Source organism: Anolis sagrei, chromosome 6 (genome assembly GCF_037176765.1).
Source record: "Anolis sagrei isolate rAnoSag1 chromosome 6, rAnoSag1.mat, whole genome shotgun sequence".
Classification (NCBI taxonomy): domain Eukaryota; kingdom Metazoa; phylum Chordata; class Lepidosauria; order Squamata; family Dactyloidae; genus Anolis; species Anolis sagrei.
The window spans coordinates 44,005,551-44,030,416 of NC_090026.1; the positions used below are offsets into that span (position 1 = coordinate 44,005,551).

Genomic DNA, 24,866 nt, shown 5'->3' on the forward strand with positions numbered 1-24,866 from the left:
TATATGAAGAATGTATATGATATATAATATGAAATCTATGAGATGTACCCTCTTCTCCCTACTTTTCCCCTCTGAACTTTACCCTACTAAGAAAGGATGTGACCTGAGGTTACAGTTGAGGAAATCCAATTTCCTCAGAATAACCCCATTCATATTGACATTTTGCATGGATCAGGGTTGACAATTATCTCAAGGTTTGTTTTCAGAGTCAGACTAACAAACCAGGGGTGGGTCAACCGAAACCCGGAAAACAGACTGATTAAATCAACCCATGGTATTTGTGTAAGCTCCTTTGTGATTAAGGGCCCCCTTGTCTACAGAGTTTGAGATCCAAATGCCACCAATAGCCCCTTTTCATGTCTATACACATCTGCAATCAGAAATCAGGAAATCCTTTGTTTCTCCTGTCTGCCACCCTGCCGTGTAAGAACAAAGACTCTCAATCAGCTGGCGGACGCCTCCCAGGCGTTCCGCCCCCTCTGAGCTGTCAAGCCACGTCCCGCCTACTGGCCGCCGATTGGACCATCTTCGGAGGCGCTCTAAGGGCTCTGATTGGCCCCCTGGAGGCGACAGCGCCTGGCGATTGGAGGGGAGGCGGGACGAGCGGCCAAGCCTCCTCCCAGCTGTTCCAGAGCCAGCCAATCAGGGCGGAGTAAACTGACAGAAGGCGGGCGGGAGTTTCAAACTGGGTTTTCTTTGTTTTACTTGTATAAATATGCCTGAAAATCACTGTACTGTATGCTTATGGTGGAAATATCCCTGTAACGCATCCTTTTCAGCTGAATCGCAGAAATAAACGCTTCGGTCGCTGGATACCTCTTCAGCCTCTGGTGGGATTAATTCTTAATATTTTGCGCTTTGGATTGGCTTTTGCTGGCAGCTCACCAAGGTCAAAGACCCCCTTTGCGGTCTTCTGGGGCCTTCCTCGCTGGGAAAGCCCCCCAAAAAGAGCTCGATATCATTTGCACAATCTCAGAAGAACAATATAGTATGGGGATAGGCAAAGGCTGCCTATAGGATACATGCAACCCACATTTGATCTCAGAAACCACTAAAAACCGCAGATGCCCTCCTTAAAACATACAGATGATTATTCACTGAAAACTGACCCAGACCCCCCCCCCATACCACCCACAGATAAAACAGTACCAAAACTGCATTAATTGTACAGTGTAGATGCAGCCAGGAAATCAGGAGACGTTTACTCCTTGGGAGGAGAGCTGTGTCCAATCTCAATAAAATAGTGAAGAATAGAGACATCACACTGGCAACGAAGATCCGCATAGTTAAAGCAATGGTATTCCCCATAGTCACCTACGGATGTGAGAGCTGGACCATAGGGAAGGCTGAGCGAAGGAAGATAGACGCTTTTGAACTGCGGTGTTGGAGGAAAGGTCTGCAAGTGCCTTAGACCACCAGAAGATCCAACCAGTCAATACTCCAGGAAATAATGCCCAACTGCTCACTGAAGGGAAGGATATTAGAGGCAAAGATGGAGGACTTTGGCCACATAAATAAGAAGACAGGAAAGCTTAGAGAAGACAATGATGCTGGGGGAAATGGAAGGAAAAAGGAAGTGGGGACGATCAAGGGCAAGATGGATGGATGGCATCCTTGAAGTGACTGGATTGACCTTGAAGGAGCTGGAGATGGCCACGGCCAGCAGGGAGCTCTAGCGTGGGTTGGTCAATGAGGTCACAAAGAATCGGAAATGACTGAATGAATGAACAACAACAGATGCAGCCCAAGTCAAGAAATAAATGTTGGAAAAGCACAAAAGTGCTAAAGCATGGCTGCTAGTATTTCTGAGGCTTTGAAAAGGGAAAAGAAAAGGATCTCTGAATTAATGCTGCCATGACTCTTGCAGGATACCTAACATTGCATTGTGATAAGGACTGAGATATCAGAGAATTCTTTTTGTCTAGTTGTAAATCATCAAGCCATTGCCCTACTTTTAATGCCCCAAATCTCATCCTACCCAATGACAGAGCCGGCCTTGACTTCTGGATGAAAAGGCAGATTGCAAAAAAAGCAAGAATGGAAATAAAGTGAATGGAAAGCCAAGTAAAGCTACAGGGCTGGACCAGCCGGTTTCAAACATACCAAGAGCATCTGCTGATCAAAAGCCTTGCAGTCCACTATTCCACCGGGAAAGTGTTGGCAAGTAAATCCAGAGCTTAAAAGGAATCTGTGGCATTTGCACTCGTAGGCTTGCCTATAAAAAGACTCGCTTTGTCCCCCTTGAGTATTGGGGCAGGTTGTCCAGCAAAGCTGTTGCCCTTTGCCCTATAGGCCAAAACTAGAAAACCTGGCAGTATTTTTTATGAAGCGTCTTTTGAACCCTTCCCAGCCCAGGTACACAGAAGCAGCCTCTATTCTCCATCAGAGGACACTGGGGTGGGTGTGACCCCAGCATTCACACTATGGGATTGATGACAAGGGACAATTGTTGAGAGGGGAAGGCGGGGGCTGCTTTTTTGGAGCGCCTTCCTTTTATAGTAAACAGCCGTTGCTCCTGGAACTCACCCACCCCTCCCGGTGTGAGACCCACAGCTGAGTATATAAGCGGTGGGAGCGACTAGTGCCTTTTGTTCCTTGCTGCCTTCCATCTGCCCGTGTGTCCTGGCTGTTTTGTAACAACATCCCATCAAAGCATGGCCCCTAAAAAGCCAGATCCCAAGAAGGAGGCTGCCAAACCTGCGGCTCCAGCGCCAGCTCCCCCTCCAGAACCACCCAAGGAACCTGCCTTTGATCCCAAGAGTGTGACCGTAAGTAAGAACCCAGGATATGCCTATCTATTATCCTGCTTTGAGGCTGGGATGCAAGGCTTGCTCCCTGCCACTGACTTCTCATGCAGTTTGGGCATGATAATGCACACCCTGAGCCTTACAGTTCCCAGACCTACTGATGATTAAATCCATTTTATGATTGACCTCCAACAATTGGTCCAAATGGCTTCCAGTCTTCATTCTGCCTTTGGCTATGCCCTCTATCTCATTAGATTGAAATTGTGACAAAATATTTCTTCCATGATTACAATTGCAATCAGCTTTGACTGCAGTCATTTTGCAAGTCTATTACTTTCTGAGGGTACATCTACAATGTAGATTTAATGCAGTTTGACACCACTTTAACTGGAGCCCCCGGTGGTGCAATGGGTTAAACCAGGGGTCATCAAACTTTTTAAACAGCGGGCCAGGTCAAAGTCCTTCAAACTTTTGGAGGGCTGGATTATTATTTGAAAAAAAATGAATGAATTCCTATGCACACTGCACATATCTTATTTGTAGTGCAAAAAAAAAAACCCACTTAAAAACAATACAATACTTAAAATGAAGAATAATTTTAATAAATATAAACTTAATAGTATTTCAATGGAAAGTGTGGACCTGCTTTTGGCTGAGGAGATAGGATTGTTGTTGTTGTTGTGTGCTTTCAAGTCGTTTCAGACTTAGGTTGACCCTGAGTGAGGGCCTGGTAAATGACCTTGGAGGGCCGTATCTGGCCCCTGGGCCTTAGTTTGGGGACCCCTGGATTAAACCTTTGTGCTGGCAGGACTGCTGACTGACAGGTCAGTAGTTTGAATCTGGGGAGAGCAGGTTGAGCTCCCTCTGTCAGCTCCAGCTCCCCATGCGGGGACATGAGAGAAGCCTCCCACAAGGGTAGTAAAACATCAAACATCCAGGTGCCCCCTGGGCAACGTCCTTGCAGATGGCTAATTCTCTCACACTGCTCTCTGGATTTGAACTGCCGACCTTTCAGTCAGCAAGTTCAGCAGCTCAACAGTTTATCCTGCTGCACCACAGGGGGCTCCAAAACACAACACATTGGTATAATAATTGAACTATCATTCCGTTTTAATCTATAGTATTTGGTAAGCTGTTTCTCTGAGTTATTTCTCATCTTTCAGTTTCTCTCCCACCCCCCACCCCCCTTAGAGGCCCAATCATTAGGAAGAGTGAGACGGCTGCTTCGGGCAGCAGATGCTGGGGAATGGGAGGAGGAGAGTAGTGCTGGGGTTTTAGGAGACAATATTGTGTGTATTTCAAAGCTTGCACTGCATCTGTATATAGAATGGGGGTGAGGAAGTGGGCACAAACCATTTTGGCTTTGATCTCAAGCAGCAAGTTGTGTTGACCATCTGGAACAGCTTTTCTCAACCTAGGGGTCGGGACCCCTGGGGGGGGTCACAAAGGGGGTGTCAGAGGGGTCACCAAAGACCATCAGCCCTCTCACCCACCCATTCAAAGGCAATTGAATCACTACAGTTTTCCACACACAAATTCATAATTGTTGCCCAAATACTAGTATTTATCTTTACCTGAGGAACATATGCTGTGGGTTTTACACACATGTGTACAGTCCTTCCATGATTTACTTAACTACTTAGGCAATCCCTCGTTGTCCAAGTAGGTGTGCTGGCAGTGGGTCCATAGGTGACTCTGGAGCCCTATTCTTGATCTGCATGTTCTCCTGCAGTGAGGGTATCGGTTTTCAGGTGGAAGGCGGTCCCGGTCAGGGTTGGCTTGGCGCGCCTTCCTCTTGGCATGTTTCTATTTCGCCCTCCATGTGTGCCTCTTCAAATTCTACAGCACTGCTGGTCACAGCAGACCTCCAGCTAGAGCGCTCAAGGGCCAGGGCTTCCCAGTTCTCAGTGTCTATGCCAGAGTTTTTAAGGTTGGCTTTGAGCCCATCTTTAAATCTCTTGTCCTGCCCACCAATATTCCGCTTTCCGTTATTAGATACCAGCAATGTCTGCATGTATTTGGGAAGGTGGATTGGAACAAAATCCCGTAATATTGGGCTCTTCCTTGTTGGCTTAAAGAGGTGTCATTTCTTGTGGTATATTTCCTTGGGTTTTGTCAGATTTCATCACCTCTTTGGATACATCTGCACTGTAAAATTAATGTAGTTTGACACCACTTTAACTGCCATGGCTCAATGCTATGAAATCATGGGAGTTACAATTCTACAAGGTTTTTCATATTCTCTGCTAAAGCATGCTGGTACCTCATCAAACTATAACTCTACAATTAATTAATTCTACAAGTAATTAATTCTACAGTGTAGATGCATCTTTTGTCCACTCATTTCATCTTTTTCCCATTTCTTGGATGTGAACTAGTATTCTTCCAAAGTTATTTTTAAAGAGCGTAATTTGTGGAGGCACTCCTATGGTTTCAAGGGCAAAGTGTCTCTTCTCTGATATCCCTTTTAAAATAGAGTATAATGCCGAAGTCTCATTTCACTATCTCAATATAATTCTGAAAGTCTGACCTACATTGCCTCTCAATATGAAGGTGACATTTAGCTGCTATGATACTGACAGATGTATCTCTGGTGCCTTTGCCTAATAAATTTGGAATATCCAAATTCTCTAGCTATAATTTGCTGTCACAGGGCTGGAAAGTTGCTTTTCATTCAAAGAAGTAACATTTCATAGTTCTGCCCTTCCACTCCTATCTACACTGCAAATTCCAAAGGTCCTTTGTCTCCACAGTTATCTCGCAACCAGGGAGGAAAGTATTTCCATTCCTCTCCTTTGATACTGTCACATTCTTTCAGGATAGACTGACTCTTGGAGGTGAAGTGGCTTATTTATAGCATCAGATGAGTGTGGAAATGCATTAGACCTCTTGCCACCATGGCTTGGAGAGGATGCTTTGAAATAACACACACTGCCAATTTCTCAAAAGGGAAGTAGCACCATCTATCTCAAAGTATCTATGACAAGGTTCTTGTGGGTTTTTTTCGGGCTATATGGCCATGTTCTAGAGGCATTTTTCCTGACGTTTCGCCTACATCTATGGCAAGTATCCTCACTACCTCTGAGGATGCTTGCCATAGATGCAGGCGAAACGTCAGGAAAAATGCCTCTAGAACATGGCCATATAGCCCGAAAACCCCACAAGAACCTAGTGATTCCAGCCATGAAAGCCTTCAACAATATATCTATGGCAAGCTAACCAAATGTGTAGCTTTTGGAGTTGGGCACTGCTTTGTGTTATGAACACTTGCTGATCTGATGCCTAGGCCATCAAGCCAATTATAACTACAAAACAACTTTCCTGGAGTCCCTTCCCTATACACAATTATCGCACTATGGTTCGACTTTAATTCTCACAACAATATCCTATGGGATCCTAGGATTTCTAGCTTGTTGAAGTATCCAACTCAGGTTGAGAATCCTAAATATCCCTCCTAAACTGTAAATCGCATAATTCCAAAGGAAGTTGCCATGGCAGGTAAAGTGGAATCACAGTGCTGTATATAGGAGGCCCTTCACATTTGCAAGTTTAGCTTTTGCAGATCTAATTATATGCAGATTGGAGAGTTATGTTCTCTCTAGGAATCTTTAAATCCTCCAGTGTGACTCTGTGGTTAACCTCTGCCAGAAACTGTCAAAAATGTTGCACTGGAGGATCTAGGGCAGGGATCCTCAAACTAAGGCCCGGGGGCTGGATATGGCCCTCCAAGGTCATTTACCCAGCCCTCGCCTAGGGTCAACATAAGTCTGAAATGACTTGAAGGCACACAACAACAACAACAATCCTGTCTCATCAGCCAAAAGCAGGTCCACACTTCCCATTGAAATACTAATACGTTTATATTTGTTAAAATTAATTTTCATTTTAATTATTGTATTGTTGTTAAGTGTTTTTGCACTACAAATAATATATATGCAGCGTGCATAGGAATTCATTCATGTTATTTTCAAATTATAATCCGGCCCTCCAACAGATTGAGGGACTGTAACCTGGCCCTCTGTTTGAAAGTTTGAGGACCCCTGGTCTAGGGATTCTTTGACAACACATTTCTCTAAGTATTTGTAGGTCCTCCATCATAATTCTATGGCCAGCTTCTGGCAGAAGTTAAGCATAGAGTCACACTAGAGGGCCTACAAATGCCTAGAGAGTTGTTCTTTAAGATTAAAAAGTAGCATTTTAATTTGTATTTTTAAGGGGTGTTGTGCTGCCAACTTCCACAAAAGTAGAGGGCCCATTATAGTGTGAAATAGCCCCTGGTCTTTTGGAGTGTATAAACAAGCTGAATTATCAATTGATAGTCTTTGGATCCCAGATTTAGGAACTGTTGTGGGTACACATCTATCTATGTTGTATGGCATTGAATGTTTGCCGTATATGTATTCAGTGATCCGCCCTGAATCCTGTTCAGGGTGAGAAGATCAGAATATAAATATGTAAGTAAATAAACAAAACCTGTGATCCTGCGCACTGCTGCTATATCCAAGTTGAGGATGTTTAAAGCAGTGTTAAAAATAGTGATTGATCCAAGGCCCCTTTTACACTGCCATATAATCCAGATTATCATAATGGATAAGACACATGATCCGCTTTCAACTGGATTATATGAATCTACACTGCCATATAATCCAGTTCAAAGCAGATAATCTGGATTTTATATGGAAGTGTAGAAGGGGCATGTATCTCTTAAACACAGATACCCCTGATCCCATAGATGTCACCAGGCATAAACTAGACACTAAACAAAAAATGAACAAGATTATCAGCCCACATAGGCAAAGTGGAGGTGCTGACAGAAGGCATGGGAAAGATTTTTAACAAGTGAAATCTATAGCCATAACTTTGCAGTGTGACAATATTTTTTGTTCATTGTTTCAGTCAGCTAGTCATGTCCACCTCCAGTTTATTTGCTTCTATTCAGATAACCTCTATGGCTTTTTAAAAAATTAACCTTAGTAGACAAATAATCTCAGCTCTTTTGAGACCCATTTTTGGGAGAAAGGTGGGATAAAAAAATTAAATTAATTTTCCCCTTAGGTTCTTAGGTTCTTTGTGTCTCAGTTTCTGTATACTTTTACAACCTTGGTTTTTCCCCCCCAGCCTGTTGATATCTCCCTCTAATTCATAGATGGTACTGTTTTGTCTACTTAATGAAGAGCATCCCTCCTTGACCTTTGGAAACAGAGGGAACCCGAGATGCTTCCATATAGTGTTGTCTGGTCACAATGCGGGTGGGAGGATAACATTAGGAGCTGCCACATATGAAAGCATGAATGATAATTCAAAGCAAGTTTCATCACTGGATTCCCTTGAGAGAGTAGGAAAAACGAAATAAAAATCCAAATTATGATACTCTGATTGCTAACACACATTATAGATAATGTAAACAGAATCCCCTTCTACACCGTCATATAATCCAGATTATCAACACGTATAATCCACATTATCTGTTCTGGATTATATGAGTCTATATTGCCATATGATCCAGTTCAAAGCGATAATCTAGATTTTATACTGCTGTGTAGAAGGGGCCAGATTGTCAAGTGGTACTTTGTTTAGACAAAAAGAAAAGGAATGAAAATAATTCATTGAAGTTTTTCATTTTCTCTTGTAGATTGAATTTACTTCAGACCAGATTGAAGGTAAGGTATTACTATACCATGATTTTAAAATAACCTCTCAGAGTATATATAGTTTCCACTGAATATATTCCATTAAAATTTAAAAAAAAACAATGCAAGGATCATGCAGCTGGATTTTGGGAGATTACTGGGGTAGCAGTGCTTGGTAGGACACTGCTCATAGGAACGTCCATTCCCCCACGTCACCAAATTGATTCAATGCAGGTAAATCTGACAGATCCCATCCCATGTGTTTTCCCTTGCTTCCTTCTGTTTCTGAGCTATTCCTGTCTTTGCATGAGGAAAAGAGAAGAGCAATACTTCTAATCAAGACATCAACGCAGAGAAGATCCCATTGACACGTTGATCAGGGATCTGGTGACATGTTGTCCTCATATTGGACTTCCCTCCACCTTTCTGAAGGCCTGTCTCCACTATTCTGTTTCCTACGAGCTCCTCCCTTACAAAGATACCTTTTAAAAAATATTATCTCATCCAGAGTTTTATTATTTTATGTCGTACATTTGGCCCGCCCGTTGCGTCTGATTTTTCATTTTGTTACTTTGCACTGTTTTATTTTACTTTTATGTTTTTACTTATTGTGATGTTATTTTTGTCATTCTGTATTTATTTTGCTGTAATGTATTACCGGGCTCAGCCTCATTTAAGCCGCCCCGAGTCCCCTTTGGGGAGATGGTGGCGTGGTATAAATAAAGATGATGATGATGACTATTATCATTATCATTATTATTATTGGAAACACAACAAGATGAGTCCACAGCAGACACTCTGCTGAGTCCACAGCAGACACTCTGCTGGCTGTTGTTTTGGATCACACACCGGACACTTCCTACGTGTCTAGGACTGAGTGATGTATCGGTGAATAATACGTGCAGATCCCAGTAAGGTGGCCTTTTGCAGCTGGCAGATGGTAATTTTGTCAGCGCCGATTGTGTTTAAGTGCAGGCCAAGGTCTTTAGGCACTGTACCCAGTGTGCCAGTCACCACTGGGATCACCTTTACTAGTTTGTGCCAGAGTCTTTGCAGTTCAATCTTTAAATCCTCATCTCATGCCATCTTTTCCAGTTGTTTCTCTTCAATCCAGCTGTCACCCGGGATTGTAACATCGACGATCCATACTTTGTTTTTTAATACGATCGTGAGGTCAGGAGTATTGTGCTCCAAAACTCTGTCAGTCTGAATTTGGAAGTCTCAGAGTAGCTTGACATGTTCATTCTCTGTATCTCTTTCCGGCTTGTGATCCCACCAGTTCTTTGTCGCAGGCAGATGGTATTTGTGGCACAAGTTCCAATGAATCATCTGAGCAACGGTGTTGTGCCTCTGCTTGTAGTCTGTCTGTCTGTTGTTGTTGTTGTTGTTGTTATTTTAAACACAACAAGATGAGTTCACAGCAGACACTCTGCTGGCTGTTGAATTGGATCACACGTCGGACACTTCCCAAGTGTCTAGGACTGTGTGATGTATCGGCGAATAATGCGTGCAGATCCCAGTAAGGTGGCCTTCTGTAGCTGGCAGATGGTAATTTTGTCAGCGCCGATTGTGTTTAAGTGCAGGCCAAGGTCTTTAGGCACTGCACGCAGTGTGCCGATCACCACTGGTACCACCTTTACTGGTTTGTGCCAGAGTCTTTGCAGACTTATTATTATTATTATTATTATTATTATTATTATTATTATTGATATGGTTATAATCTTGATTTGAGTCCAAAGAAGGATCAAGGAATCTAGCCCACACTTCACAACCAATGTTTCCCTATTTCTATTGATTTATGCAGCTTGAATTTCATAGTATTTTCTTAGGGAAGGAATACTCAGAGGTAGCCTTGCCAGAAATATACCCTCTACCACCTAGTATTCATTGGTGGTCTCCCACATAAGCTTTAACCAGGGGTGATCCTGCTTAGCGTCAAAGATCAAACAGGATCTGATGCTTTTGAGGCTATTTAGGCCTTGGTCATCTTCAGACTACATCAGAGTAAGTCAAATCAGACAATAAATCACTTAGGAACTTTCTTGAGAATTTTTTTTTCAAGAAATTCCTCTATGAGGAAATGTCAATAGTGGGACTATGTGAACCTAAAGTTCAGCATAGTATAAAATCATTTAGTATAGGATGAGTCATGGTGATGTCATAATGAGCTTTCCTATATGTGGCAGCCACCACAGTGCATCATGCTGGTTTGAGAAAATGCTGAAAAACAAGCCAACCCCACAGAAACGCCAGCTCAAAGATTTCCATAGAAATCGAAAAGATGCCTCCCGGACCTCCGCATCATCAGGGCAGCACTCCTGTGCTGCACCCTCGGCTTCTTTTAGCCATGGGGATGCCTCTATGAAGGAGGAGGTGTTGGAGATAAAGAAAAAAATAGACCAAACAATAGAGACAGTGAAGACCTTCGATAGCAAAATCTCACACTTGAATTCACATATGGACAAACTGGAAGGGCTGATCCATAACTTGACCAAGACAACTTTAGCAACTGATCCTAAGAGTAAAAAGGAACAGATGAAAACTCAACCATGTGATTGGGATGTTCAGTGGCCAGATGGCAGGAACAGACACTTCAGTGATGACACGTCCCAGATCGAGCAAGAAGCGGAGTCTCACATCCTCAAGATCCAGGGCTTACCAGAAAAGGAAGAGGGTAAAAACTTGATAGTTTTCCTAGAAAACTGGTTGCCAAGTATCCTGAAGATGGACACCAGGGATGATCCCATTGCAATAGAAAAAGCCTACAGAACTTGTAGCAAAGAGCAGACGAGAACTGGAGATCTCTGCAGGACAGTGGCTGTTCAACTAGTAGAATTAAGGGATAAAATAAGAATATTGCAGCAAGTCAAAGAGTTGAAGACCATCATGTACAAAAAGAAACCAATTCTAATCTATTCAGATGTACCCACCCCAGAAGGTAAAGACATGAGGCTTCTTTGCAACCTATTGACATATTGCAAATGTAATATCTATGCTGTCGAATTAATGATGTTTGATGTTACTTTAACTGCCATGACTTTAACTGCCATGACGATACCAGGCAAGATTCTGGAAAAGATTGTTAAGGAAGTGGTCTGCAAACACTTGGAAACAAATGCAGTCATCACTAATAGTCAACATGGATTTATCAAAAACAAGTCATGCCAGACTAATCTGATCTCTTTTTTCAATAGAGTTACAAGCTGGGTAGATGCGGAGAATGCCGTGGATGTAGCGTACCTGGATTTCAGTAAGGCCTTCGACAAGGTCCCCCATGACCTTCTGGCAAGGAAACTAGTCCAATGTGGGCTAGGCAAAACTACCGTGAGGTGGATCTGTAATTGGTTAAATGGACGAACCCAGAGGGTGCTCACCAATGCTTCCTCTTCATCCTGGAAAGAAGTGATGAGCGGAGTGCCATAAGCAGGGTTCTGTCCTGGGCCCGGTCTTGTTCAACATCTTTATTAATGACATAGATGAAGGGCTAGAAGGCATGATCATCAAGTTTGCAGACGACACCAAATTGGGAGGGAGAGCCAATAGTCCAGAGGACAGGAGCAGGATTCAAAATGATCTTGACAGATTAGAGAGATGGGCCAAAACTAACAAAATGAAGTTCAACAGGGACAAATGCAAGATACTCCACTTAGGCAGAAAAAAGAAATGCAAAGATACAGAATGGGGGACGCCTGGCTCGAGAGCAGTATGTGTGAAAAGATCTTGGAGTCCTCGTGGACAACAAGTTAAACATGAGCCAACAATGTGATGTGGCGGCAAAAAAAGCCTGCATCAATAGGAGTATAGTGTCTAGGTCCAGGGAAGTAATGCTACCCCTCTATTCTGCTTTGGTTAGACCACACCTGGAATATTGTGTCCAATTCTGGGCACCACAATTCAAGAGAGATATTGACAAGTTGGAATGTGTCCAGAGGAGGGTGACTAAAATGATCAAGGGTCTGGAGAACAAGCCCTATGAGGAGTGGCTTAAGGAGCTGGGCATGTTTAGCCTGAAGAAGAGAAGGCTGAGAGGAGATATGATAGCCATGTATAAATATGTGAGAGGAAGCCACAGGGAGGAGGGAGCAAACTTGTTTTCTGCTTCCTTGGAGACTAGGACGCGGAACAATGGCTTCAAACTACAAGAGAGGAGATTCCATCTGAACATGAGGAAGAACTTCCTGACTGTGAGAGCCGTTCAGCAGTGGAACTCTCTGCCCCGGAGTGTGGTGGAGGCTCCTTCTTTGGAAGCTTTTAAACAGAGGCTGGATGGCCATCTGTCAGGGGTGATTTGAATGCAATATTCCTGCTTCTTGGCAGGGGGTTGGACTGGATGGCCCATGAGGTCTCTTCCAACTTTTTGATTCTATGATTCTATGATTTAATGCTATGGAATCATATGGTTTTACCAGAAGCAACTTGCAGTTTCCCAAGTTGCTTCTGACACGACAAAAAAAATGTTTTTAAAAGGGCTTACCCTCCTTTGCCAAAGAATGCTGATGTCTTACCAAGCTACAACTCCTAGGATTCCGTAACACTGAGCCATGACAGTTAAAGTGGCATCAAACTGCATTAATTCTACAATGTATATGCATTCAAAGTGGTCCAACTATACATTGTTGTTCATAATGTGCTTCCAGTTTTAGTTGGACTCCAGCTGTCATCTGCCCTAGCTAATATGGTCAGGGAATGTTGGAACTTGAGAGTCCAATATTTGGAGGTGTTATCTGGGAGTAAGTATAGTTGAAATCAACAAGGCTTATTTCTGAGGGCAGAAGAATGAATTCCAGACAGTTTTACATGGAGATGAAGCTCTTGTCTGCTGATATTCACCCTTCTATCTGTCCTCCAGATGCAAGAACACTGTGTTCATATGAATAATTGTGCACACTTTGGTCACAGTTCAGGAAAATAACTTTTGGGATTATCACTCCTAGAAGTTTCCAAATCTCTCAACCAGTATGCACACTGGCCTCAATAGCTAGGGAACTCTGGGACTTCTGGTCTGAGGATATAAGTTATCTAAGAGCTGCTTCTTCTGTGCTTTGAAAAATAATCTGATTCTCAAATTGTTTTACAGCAGATTATGATGTCCATTCCATAGCAAAGGCTTCCTCTTTCACTTTTGTTATGGGCATATAAGTATATAAAATTGGTCCTCAACATTTGCAGGTTTGACTTTTGCAGATTTGATTATTCACAGATTTAATTAAAATGTTCTCTCTAGAAATCTCTTAGTCCTCCTATGCAGAAGTGGAACATAAAGTTGTGCTGGAGGACCTAGAGATTCCTAGAGAAGTGTTATCTCAGGTTTAAAAAATTGTTTGTTTTTTAATTCACAGTATTTCCACTTTCAAAGGGGTCCTGTGCCCCTAAACAAGCAAATGTGGAGTTCGATTGCATAGCTACATTAAGTCCCCACAGGGAGAAAGGCAGGATATAAATAAAGTTAATACTAATATGTATACTACTAATAATACTACTACTAATAATAATAGCCTCTGCTTCCCTAGAAGTTTGTATTACTTGATCACTAGATATTTGATCTTACCTCTCCTAGTTAGGCTGAGACAAAAGTGAACTGTTACAACGTCTTCTAACTTGTGTAATCTTTCTCATTAATATTTTTTGCCATCTTGAATATGCTGAGATGTCACTTGGCTTGACGTGTCCCGGTTTGGTTTTTATCTGTGAAATGTTGGAGAATATAAAATGTAGCACATCTGTACCATAGAAAGGTTGAGTTTCAGGGGCACTTCCAACTCACTTTGTGAAAGTTTTCAAAAGTGGTTAGTGCAATAGTTTCCAACTAAGATTCCCAGACACTGACAGCTCTTCCAGACAGGCCCTATATCCCAGGATCTGATTTTCTATTTATCCCAGATTATCTGGCAGTGGGAACTCATATAATCCAGGTTAAAGCAGAAAACCTGGGATCAGATCCTGAGATATAGGGCTTGTCTGGAAGGGCCCAGGTCTTCCAGAAGCCCCATTTGTATCTTTCGCATTTGGTTCACATGCCTGGATCATCTAGAAGTCCTAGCAAGTTGAACCAATGATCAGAATTCTGGAGATTAAACTCAATTGATTTTTGGGGTTGATAAATTTTAGTATCACAGATGTGAGACTAGGGATGAAGAAATTCAGGTTCAAATGCTCACAATGTAATCTTGGGCTGTCTTTCTATCTCAGCATGATCTACCTCACAGATTCTTTCAAGTATAAATTTTGTGAGGTAAGGATCCATGTACACCACCTTGAGTTCACTGAAGGAAAGCTGAACAGTAAATGTAGTGACTCTATCCATCCAGACATAAGTAAATGAATTCCTCTCTTTGTACAGATTTCAAGGAGGCCTTTATGCTGTTTGACAGGACCCCAACTGGAGAGATGAAGATTACATACAGCCAATGTGGAGATGTCATGCGAGCCCTTGGGCAGAACCCAACCAACGCTGAGGTCTTGAAGGTGCTGGGGAAACCAAAACCAGAAGGTAAGTTCTTACAAAATGAGAAACTAGACCATTTCTAGCTCTTTTCCAAAAAGCCCTACTGTGCATCTTAAAATTAATGCAAGTGTAGACAGAATGATTTAGTCTGATCACAATTCCTATGTACAATTCCCTGCAACTTCATGTTGATTTGAAGATTCTAGATGCTGTAGGCCAAAACTATAACTGTTCCAAATTCTGTGGGACAGATGCCTAACATACCTCTCTTTAGTTGCTTTTTTGGAATGATTTCAGAATACAGGGTAGGTTAGAAATATTTGAAGACAAGAAGGCTGACTGTCTTACTATGCCTTAAGTAAAGATGCTGTCCATGCTGAAATAAAATCCACAACAGTGAATCCCTGAAACTAAGGCCCCTTCTACACTGCCCTATATCCCAGGATCGGATCCCAGATTATCTGCTTTAAACCGGATGATATGAGTCTCCACTATCAAATAACCTGGGATAAGCAGATATAGGGGCAGTGTGGAAGGGGCCTGAGAGTGTACATGCCATGTTGTTTTTTTGATCTCAGGACCACTCCTGCCTCTTTTAACGCAGGTCCTGGTTTTATACCCTTTAACTGTTCTGATTTGGAAGTAATTGTCCCGATTAATTCCCTATCACCCTACTTTTCAAATGTCCAGTTTCTCCCTCATCCTTTACTTTTTCCCCTTTGACTGTCTCTTATTTCAGTTGTTGCAAACTAAGTTCAAAGTAAAAATGTAGTTTACAATCAATTAATTCAGGCCCCTTCTACACTGTCCTTATATCCCAGGATCTGATCCCAGATTATCTGCTTATACCAGATTATATGGCAGTAGAGACTCACATGATCCAGTCGAAATCATATAACCTAGAATCAGATCCTAGGATCAGAACCTAGGATCAGACCCTTCTACACTGTCCTTATATCCCAGGATCTGATCCCAGATTATCTGCTTATACCAGATTATATGGCAGTGGAGACTCATGTAGTCGAAATCATATAACCTAGGATCAGATCCTGGGGTATAAGGAAAGTGTAGAAGGAGCCTCAGTAGGAGACGAGAAGGTGAAATCTTGCTCTTCCTAGTAGGCACAAACAAAAGCAAACTGATGCAGCACCTGCTAGATTGCAGGTTCTTCCACATTATAAACTATTGGCATCTTGATCACACATAATTTCCAGTTATGGACTTTACAGTCTTCATTTGTCAGAATCATTTGCTGAAATCAGCAAATTTGAATGTCGCAAGAAAGTGATTTAAGGTATGAAAAAATATCCATTGCAGACAAGTTTCATGAGAACAGAAGGAGGTGAGAAAATAAAGATACCGCTGAAGCTTAGTGCTTGTTCATATCCTGTCAACTGTGATATCTTTGGACTGGTCTTTAATTTATCAGAAAGAATAATGTTATTTTTATATATCCTTTCTTTTCTTTTTTTCCTTCTCAGAAATGAATACAAAGATGTTGGATTTTGATACTTTCGTCCCAATGTTGCAGCACATTTCCCGAGCCAAAGACCAAGGGACTTTTGAGGACTTTGTGGAAGGGCTGCGTGTTTTTGACAAAGAAGGAAATGGCACCGTTATGGGAGCTGAACTGCGCCACGTACTTGCAACTTTAGGTAGAGAAAAGGAAATTAAATCCAGGAATAGCAAGCAGTATTTAGAGTGGTCAGAGTGTTACTTGGGATTTGAAAGGTGTAAATATAAGTACATAATGAAATATAATTAAACTACCTGTGTAACCATAATACAAGGACTCTTTTTCAGGCTTACCTTGCTCAGAGGCAGTGGTTCTCAACCTGGGGTCCCCAGATGTTTTGACCTTCAACTTCAACCAGAAATCCTAACAGCTGGTAAACTGGCTGGGATTTCTGAGAGTTGTAGGCCAGAACATCTGGGGACCCACAGGTTGAGAACCACTGCTCAAAGGGATGTTGTGAGGATAAAATGGGGAGTAGTAAAATCATGTACACCTTACATAAATACCCTGATGTTCTATCTGATCTTGGAAGATAAGCAGGGTATGCCTTGGATAATACTTTGACAGGGTGCTGTAGGTTATATTTTAGAGCAGCGTTTCTCAACCTGGGGGTCGGGACTCCGGGGGGGGGGGGGGGGTCACAAGAGGGTGTCAGAGGGGTCACCAAAGACCATTACAAAACAGTATTTTCTGTTGGTCATAGAGGTTCTGTGTGGGAAATTTGGCCCAATTCTATTGTCAGTGGGGTTCAGAATGCTCTTTGATGGTAGGTGAACTATAAATCCCAGCAACTACAACTCCCAAATGTCAAGGTCTATTTCCCCCAAACTCCACCAGTGTTCACATTTGGGCATCTTGAATATCCATATCAAGTTTGGTCCAGATCCATCACTGAGTCCACAGTGCTCTCTAGATGTAGGTGAACTAGAACTCCAAAATTCAAGGTCAGTGCCCACCAAATCCTTCCAGTATTTTCTGATGGTCATGGGAGTTCTGTGTGCCAAGTTTGGTTCAATTCCATCATTGTTGGAGTCCAGAATGCTCTTTGATTGTAGGTGAACTATAAATCGCAGCAACTATAATTCCCAAATGACAAAATCAACACCCCCCCCCCCCCCCCAGCACCACCAGTGTTCAAATTTGGGCGTATTGGATATTTGTGCCAAATTTGGTCCAGTGAGTGAAAATACATCTTGCTTATCAGATATTCACATTACAATTCATAACAGAAGCAAAATTACAGTTATGAAGTAGCAACAAAAATAATTTTATGGTTGGGGGTCACCACAACATGAGGAACTGTATTAAGGGGTCACGGCATTAGGAAGGTTGAGAACCACTGTTTTAGAGGAAGGCAATGGTGAACCATCTCTGCGTGTTCATTACCTAAGAAAATCTTATGAAATTGATGGTGTTGCCATAAGTCAACTAGTGACTTGAAGACATATGCAGCCAATGCATATTGCCCAGAAGAGGTCTTAGGACATGGCGTAAATATATGTAATATGCATATCCATTGTACACTGGTTTTTCATGGCTTTTGCAGGACTCATTGGCCAGAATACTATTGAGCAGTTTTGAAAATTAAACTTCCAAGTATAAAATTCCACCAGCCCCAGTCATTGGGACTGTGAATGCTGGGAGATGTCACCGAAACCTCTGGGACATGTGGAAGTTGTACTCCAACATGTGGCATGTGCCAGACTGGCAGTACTGACAAAGTATTTGGGACCATTCAGCACAAATCTCAGGGGGGAAACCTAAAAAAGTTATATTTCATTTTCTTTCTCAGGTGAAAAGATGACAGAAAGTGAAGTAGAACAACTAATGTCTGGGCAGGAAGATGCCAATGGTTGCATCAACTATGAAGGTAAAACTTACTTTTTCTGATGAAAACTCTGATAGGAGATTTGGTGTTTGCTCTCAACACTGAATATTAACTGAATTTAGATTATAATTTCATATTATATAGTCATTCTGTATTTCAGTTACACATATCTCAGTAAAAGAATGCTCTAAAGTAGTGATACCGTGCGGAGTGGCATGAAAATGGAGCTCCAATTCCAATTATTTATATTTATTTTCCATATTTATATCCTGCTCTTCTCACCCTGAAGGGGACTCAGAGCTCCACATATAAAGGCACAATTTGATTCCATACAACACATATCCAGCAAATAAAACATACTCATTAAATTTTATTTATTTATTTATTTATTTATTTGCTACATTTGTATACCGCCCCTCTCAGCCTGCAGGCGACTCGGGGCAGTTCACAAGTCAACAATTCAATGCCAACAACATCATAAAAACATTTAAAACATTTAAAAGCAATAACATATCAGTTTAAAACCACTGCTAAAACATTTCAACAATTAAAATTATTAAAATCTCATCATCCAATATTGTAGTCCAAGCCGTTCCAGTTATCATTGCACATTCCACACCCACATATTGCACTGATAGATTATCCAAAAGCTTGGTCCCACATCCATGTTTTCAGTTTTTTTCCTGAAGTTCAGGAGGGAGGGGCCTGATCTGATATCATTAGGGAGGGAGTTCCACAGCTGAGAGGCCATCACTGAGAAGGCCCTGTCTCTCATCCCTACCAACCGCACCTGCAAAAGAAGTGGGACTGAGAGCAAGGCCTTCCCAGATGATGTTAATCTCTGAGATGGTTCATAGAGGGAGATACGCTGGGATACACCTTACCTTTGACTTTGAATAGCTGCCTCCTGTTTGCCCATGTTCTCATTAGGGTTCAAATTTTAACTCCTGTACTTAAGAGTCAAGAAAGAATTTCCGCCATCACCCCAATTCCACAAATTAGACCCCAGAAGCTATTGTGAGATTAGCAGTGGGCTTCTTGTGCTTTTCATGGTGGAACATTGCATGGAGAGCTTGAAATACATATACTCTCCCCACCTCTCTCTCTTTATACACGAGTCATGTCAAAATCCCTAATTTATTTCCCCAAACCCATCCTTGAGTTATACGTGAGGCAGACTTATACATGACTATATACAATACTTTATTAAGTTCTGGAACCATGAATCAGTTTCCCGCTCTGCCATTAAGATAACTAGGGTGCAGAGCCAACCCAAAATGTTTTGATGTTTGAGGTGAAGCAGTTCATTATATTCTGAGCCAAGTCAAACAATACACCAAGCCAAACAAGTTGCTTTGGCACATGGGGCAAACATTAAATTAAATTAATATCCACAAGTGCTTCAACTCATCCTTGGGAATAAAAACATTTCAACAGTACATTTTATATATATATATATATATATATATATATATATATATATATATATAGAAACTGCTTTTGAGTGGGATCAACTCTGCTGCCTAATAGTAAGCTGGAATGACCTTGTACTAGTCACTGTCTGAGAGAGTAGGTAGCACAAGATCATTCAGTGGACTTAACTACTTTTATTCTAAATGAGTTAACATAGAATAAGATAAAAATTGCACTATGGAGGAGTGCTATTTTACGTAGGAGAATAGAAAGATAAAATATAATAGTATTTTATAATATAATATATACAGTGGGTTAAAGCGTTGAGCTGTTGAGCTTGTTGAAGGTTACAGGTTCAAAACTGGGGAGTGGTGTGAGCTTCTGCTGTCAGCCTCAGCTTCTGCCAACCTAGCAGTTCAAAAACGTGCAAATGTGAGTAGATCAATAGGTACCGCTCCGGCGGGAAGGTAACGACGCTCCATGCAGTCATGCCGGCCACATGACTTTGGAGGTGTGGTGGAGGTTCCTTCTTTGGAAGCTTTTACACAGAGGCTGGATGGCCATCTGTCAGGGGTGATTTGAATGCAATATTCCTGCTTCTTGGCAGGGGGTTGGACTGGATGGCCCATGAGGTCTCTTCCAACTCTTTGATTCTATGATTCTATGAGGTGTCTATGGACAACACCGGCTCTTCGGTTTAGAAATGGAGATGAGCACCACACCCCAGAGTCGGACATGACTGGACTTCATATCAGGGGAAAACCTTTACCTAATATAATATAATATAATATAATATAATATAATATAATATATAAAATAAAAGAGAGGTGGCCAGGGGACAATTCCACCTTGTCTCCTGTACTATGCTAATAATATAATATAATATAATATAATATAATACATTGTATAGACATATAATATTTATAATACTATAATGCAATGCAATATAATACTACTACTACTACTAATATGATGTTGTAATTCTATATTTATATTACATGTAATATTACTAATAATATTACAATATAATGGTATAGTATAATATATTAATATTTAATACTGATATTGTACTATGCTAATAACATAATATATTGTATGTATATATATCTTGTAAGCCACTTTGAGTCCCCTTTGGGGTGAGAAGGGCAGCATATAAATGTCATAAATAAATAAATAAATAAATAATCTATGTTTTATGTGTGTTTTGAGCATTTAAAGAAGTATGCTCTTCAAGCTTTTCTGCACAGCTGTTACTTTCTACTTTTTGTAATGCACCCAGTAGCTTGGATCATGATAATTGATCCCTATCATGAGATGGACTAGAAGATGGTTGCTGATCTCATGAAAATGTTTAAGCTGCATATTTCTCTAGGAGCAAATTCCACTGAACACACTAGAATTTATTTCTGAATTAATACAGTCAGTTATGATGTTCTGAAGACTGATGTCATGCTATTTTAAATTCCTCTTTTTGTCTTTCTCAGCTTTTGTCAAGCATATCATGTCTGGTTGAAGATGGGAATCCTTGAAAGTGAGTCTCTTTTTCATATTTCTTTATGCTTTATTGTGTGCTAGGTATGTTGTATGATTACACTGTCTTAGTTCTGTGTTTGATTTTTACTTATCACAAGACATTGTGACTCTCCCATTGTTGTACTGCAATATACTTGGACTACAACTTCCTAAATCCTGTAGATGTTACTTCATATTTATATAAAACCGCAGGGGAGAGAATTTTGGATCAGGGAGTCTCAGCTTTGTGCTGACAGCATCCAGCTCCTTTCTTTCATAAAACGATTAGAGCAATTTGTTGTTGAGCTAAATGAGCCAGTTCTAAACTAGTGCCCGGAGGCCACAGTCAAGAAGATGAAATTAAATATAGTGAGTGCTGCTTCTTGACAGAAAAAACCTATTGAGAGGCAGAGGTCTTTGTTGTTGATTCTCACATTTTAAAAAAAGAATTCAAACATTTTTGTTGTCTCACACAATTTACTGGCAATTCCCAGCACCATCATCATTCCATCTTTAAGTCAGTTTCTTTTTAATTCTAAGGCATATTGGGATTATGTTGGAAAAACATAATCCCAATTCACTTTCTCTTTTTAAATACTAAAAGTCAAGGGTCCTCAAACTAAGGCCGGGGGCCGGATACGGCCCTCCAAGGTCATTTTCCTGGCCCTTGCTCAGGGTCAACCTTAGTTTGAAATGACTTGAAAGCACACAACAACAACAACAACAATCTTATCTCATCAGCCAAAAGCAGGCCCACACTTCCCATTGAAAAACTAATAAGGTTATATTTGTTAAAATTGTTCTTCATTTTAATTATTGTATTGTTTTAAAGTGGTTTTTTCACTACAAATAAGATATGTGCAGTGTGCATAGGAATTCATTCATTTTTTTTTTCAAATTATAATCCGGTCCTCTAACAGTTTGAGGGACTGTGACCTGGCCCTCTGTTTAAAAAGTTTGAGGACCTCTGCTATAAGTGCATCAATAAAATAACACTTGAGGACTTCTGAATTTTCAAAATAATGTCCAAAAATTTTAGAGAGAGAGAAAGTTTGCTCTATAAAACATAAAACACCTCTGCCATCCACATCCGAAAATTTCATGAAATCGCTACAAAAAATAATCTCCCTCATATAAGATGTCTCTGCTTTTATCAAATGGAATGATTGTTGTTGTTTATTCGTTCAGTTGCTTCCGTGATCTTACGGTAGAGTTCCCTGTCAGCTGTCACCACCCCCAGCTCCTTCAAGGTCAAACCAGTCACTTCAAGGATAACATTCATCCATCTTACTCTTGGTCAGGCCCTCTTCCTTTTTCCTTCCATTTTCCCCAGCATCATTGTCTTCTCCAAGCTTTCCTGTCTTCTCATGATGTGGCCAAAATACTTCATCTTTACCTCTCATATCCTTCCCTCCAGTGAGCAGTCAGGCTTTGTTTCCTGGAGTATGGACTGGTTGGATCTTCTTGCGGTCCAAGGCACTCTCAGAATTTTCCTCCAGCACCACAGTTCTTTTGCTCAGCCTTCCTAAAGGTCCAGCTCTTGCATCCATAGGTTACTACAGGGAATACCGCTACTTTAACTATGTGGACCTTTGTTGCCAGTGTGATGTCTCTACTCTTCACTGTTTTATTGAGATTGGTCATTGCTCTCCTCCCAAGAAGAGAACGTCTCCTGATTTCCTGGCTGCAGTCTGCATCTGCAGTAATCTTTGTGCCTAGAAATACAAATTCTGTCACTGCCTCCATGTTTTCTCCCTCTAGTTGCCAATTATCAATCAGTCTGGTTGGCATAATCTTGGGTTTTTTATGTTTAACTGCAACCCAGTTAATCATTATGTGCTTTCTATTCCTTCATTATTTGCAGTTGATTATACATATTGCTTACCTGGGTGTGTTGTTGTTGTTAACGTCAGTGTTGCTGTTGTAAATCAGCTTGGGCTTTAAAGCGGCAGGATGCAAACTGAATCAGCAGCCAGTAGTTACTTATTAAATGGATTGTATGCTTCCTAAGACATGCCCTAATCATGAAGCTACCTGCATCATGCTGGACCTACTGAATTTCTGAACAGTTTCTAAAGACAAAGGAGCCCCCGGTGGCGCAGTGGGTTAAACTGCTGAGCTGCTGAACTTGCAGATTGAAAGGTCTCAGGTTCGAATCTGGGGAGCAATGTGAGCTCCAGCTACTGCAACCTTGCCATTCGAAAACATGTGAATGTGAGTAGGTCAATCTGTACCGCTCCAGCAGGAAGGTAATGCCACTCCATGTAGTCATTCTGGCCACATGACCTTGGAGGTATCTACGGACAATGCCAGCTCTTCGGCTTCGAAATGGGGATGGGCACCACACCCCGAAGTCGAATACGACTGGACTTAATGTCAGGGGAAAACCTTTACCTTCACCTTACCTTCTAAAGACTGCTATACAGTGCGTGTGTAAAAGTAATCAAAACAAGATGTAATCGAGGCATATGCCACCACATGAAATTTTTGAATAAAAGTTTTTTTTAATGAGGTCAGTCATTAGTAAATCTAAGATATCAAGTCAATTCCACTTCATTAAAATTATCATATGTATTTTTTCCAGGTTCTTCAGAGGGGGAGAAATTCCATCCATCAAGAATTCGTCTCATATCCCTTCCACCCCTGTATTTCCCAGGAGGTGCATATGCCACAAGCCGCGTAAGAGGGACTTTCCATTAACACAGTGTAACAACTTCTGTATATAAAAGAATGGATCCTCCAGTATCGGTTTTAGAATTCTAATTTATTGTTTTATTTCATCTTTCCATCTGATACCTTTGGTGCATTCAAATTAAAACACGTGTGCATATCCACATAGGTGCACAGACTATTTTTTCTATTTAACTTTGGTAAGATCAATAAATATCCCAGTCCTTGCCACTAATTTCTCCCTACACGCCATTGCTACAAATGAGAAGTCCTTTGCTACCTAATTTCTGGCTTTTTATGTTGTCGCTGCATATTTAAATGACTTAACTCATTTTCAGACAGTACTTGTATAATCCCAATAGGAAATATCGTTTCTCTTTCAAAAAGAGTAAAATGGTACTCCCGTATCCACTTAGTTGAGAGTAAGCAGAGGTGTCTTACTTCTGAATAGATATGTCTAGAGTGGTTCTGTCAGGCCTGTAGCCAGGGTGGGGGGCGAGGGTTAGGGGTTCCCCCCCCCCCGAAATTTTTCAGGTTAAAAAAAAACCTGGTTTACTCATGAATTTTAACTGGTTAACCAAATCCCCATGCTAAGTCTATGAGACGCAAAAAATTAAGAGTCCCTCCAGAACTGCAAGCACTATCTCAAGCAAATATTTATTCACACTGTCATTACTTGCAGCAATAGCCGATGTAGCGAAGCAACCAAGTTGGGGGGGGGGGGGTGTTGAATGCTCTCATTAAGGAGGCCAGATTTGGTGGAGGTGGTTTGCAGGGGCGGAGCTGCAGACTATTGAAGGCTGCTCCGCCCCCTGCTGTGCTCTTTGCTTCAGCATGACCCTAACCACCACCCCACCCCCCTGAAATTTAAAAAAAAAACCCTCCCAAAATTTTCAACCCTCCCCGAATTTTTTTTCTGGCTACGACCCTGGGTTCTGTCATAGAAAAGAGGGAACATAAGGACAGAAAAATCAATACAGTGACACAGAATTTACCGCACATCGCAGTTTTGAATCTATATTTTAGAATATTTGAGAATGTACAAAATTTTATTTTTGAAAGATAGTCCCCCTCCAAAAATGTTCTTAGTCTCATAGGATGAAAA

General features: G+C 41.3%; 1 protein-coding gene across 1 annotated transcript; it reads left to right on the forward strand.

Annotated features, from left to right (window-relative positions):
* The first annotated feature begins 2,405 nt into the window (after positions 1-2,405).
* MYL4 (myosin light chain 4) lies at positions 2,406-23,925 on the forward strand. Its single transcript, XM_060781095.2, has 7 exons — positions 2,406-2,768; positions 8,380-8,407; positions 14,718-14,867; positions 16,304-16,477; positions 18,131-18,208; positions 21,064-21,110; positions 23,676-23,925. Exons 1-6 carry the CDS (start codon positions 2,655-2,657, stop codon positions 21,090-21,092), a joined length of 573 nt encoding a protein of 190 aa, XP_060637078.2. The 5' UTR covers positions 2,406-2,654; the 3' UTR covers positions 21,093-21,110; positions 23,676-23,925.
* The last annotated feature ends 941 nt before the right edge of the window (positions 23,926-24,866 follow it).

Bases quoted from the DNA above. Each gene is read 5' to 3' on its own strand.
- MYL4 (XM_060781095.2), top strand. From the start codon at position 2,655: ATGGCCCCTAAAAAGCCAGATCCCAAGAAGGAGGCTGCCAAACCTGCG. The intron at 2,769-8,379 runs GTAAGTAAGAAC...TTTCTCTTGTAG, and splicing joins TTGATCCCAAGAGTGTGACC to ATTGAATTTACTTCAGACCA. The intron at 18,209-21,063 runs GTAAAACTTACT...TGTCTTTCTCAG, and splicing joins TGGTTGCATCAACTATGAAG to CTTTTGTCAAGCATATCATG.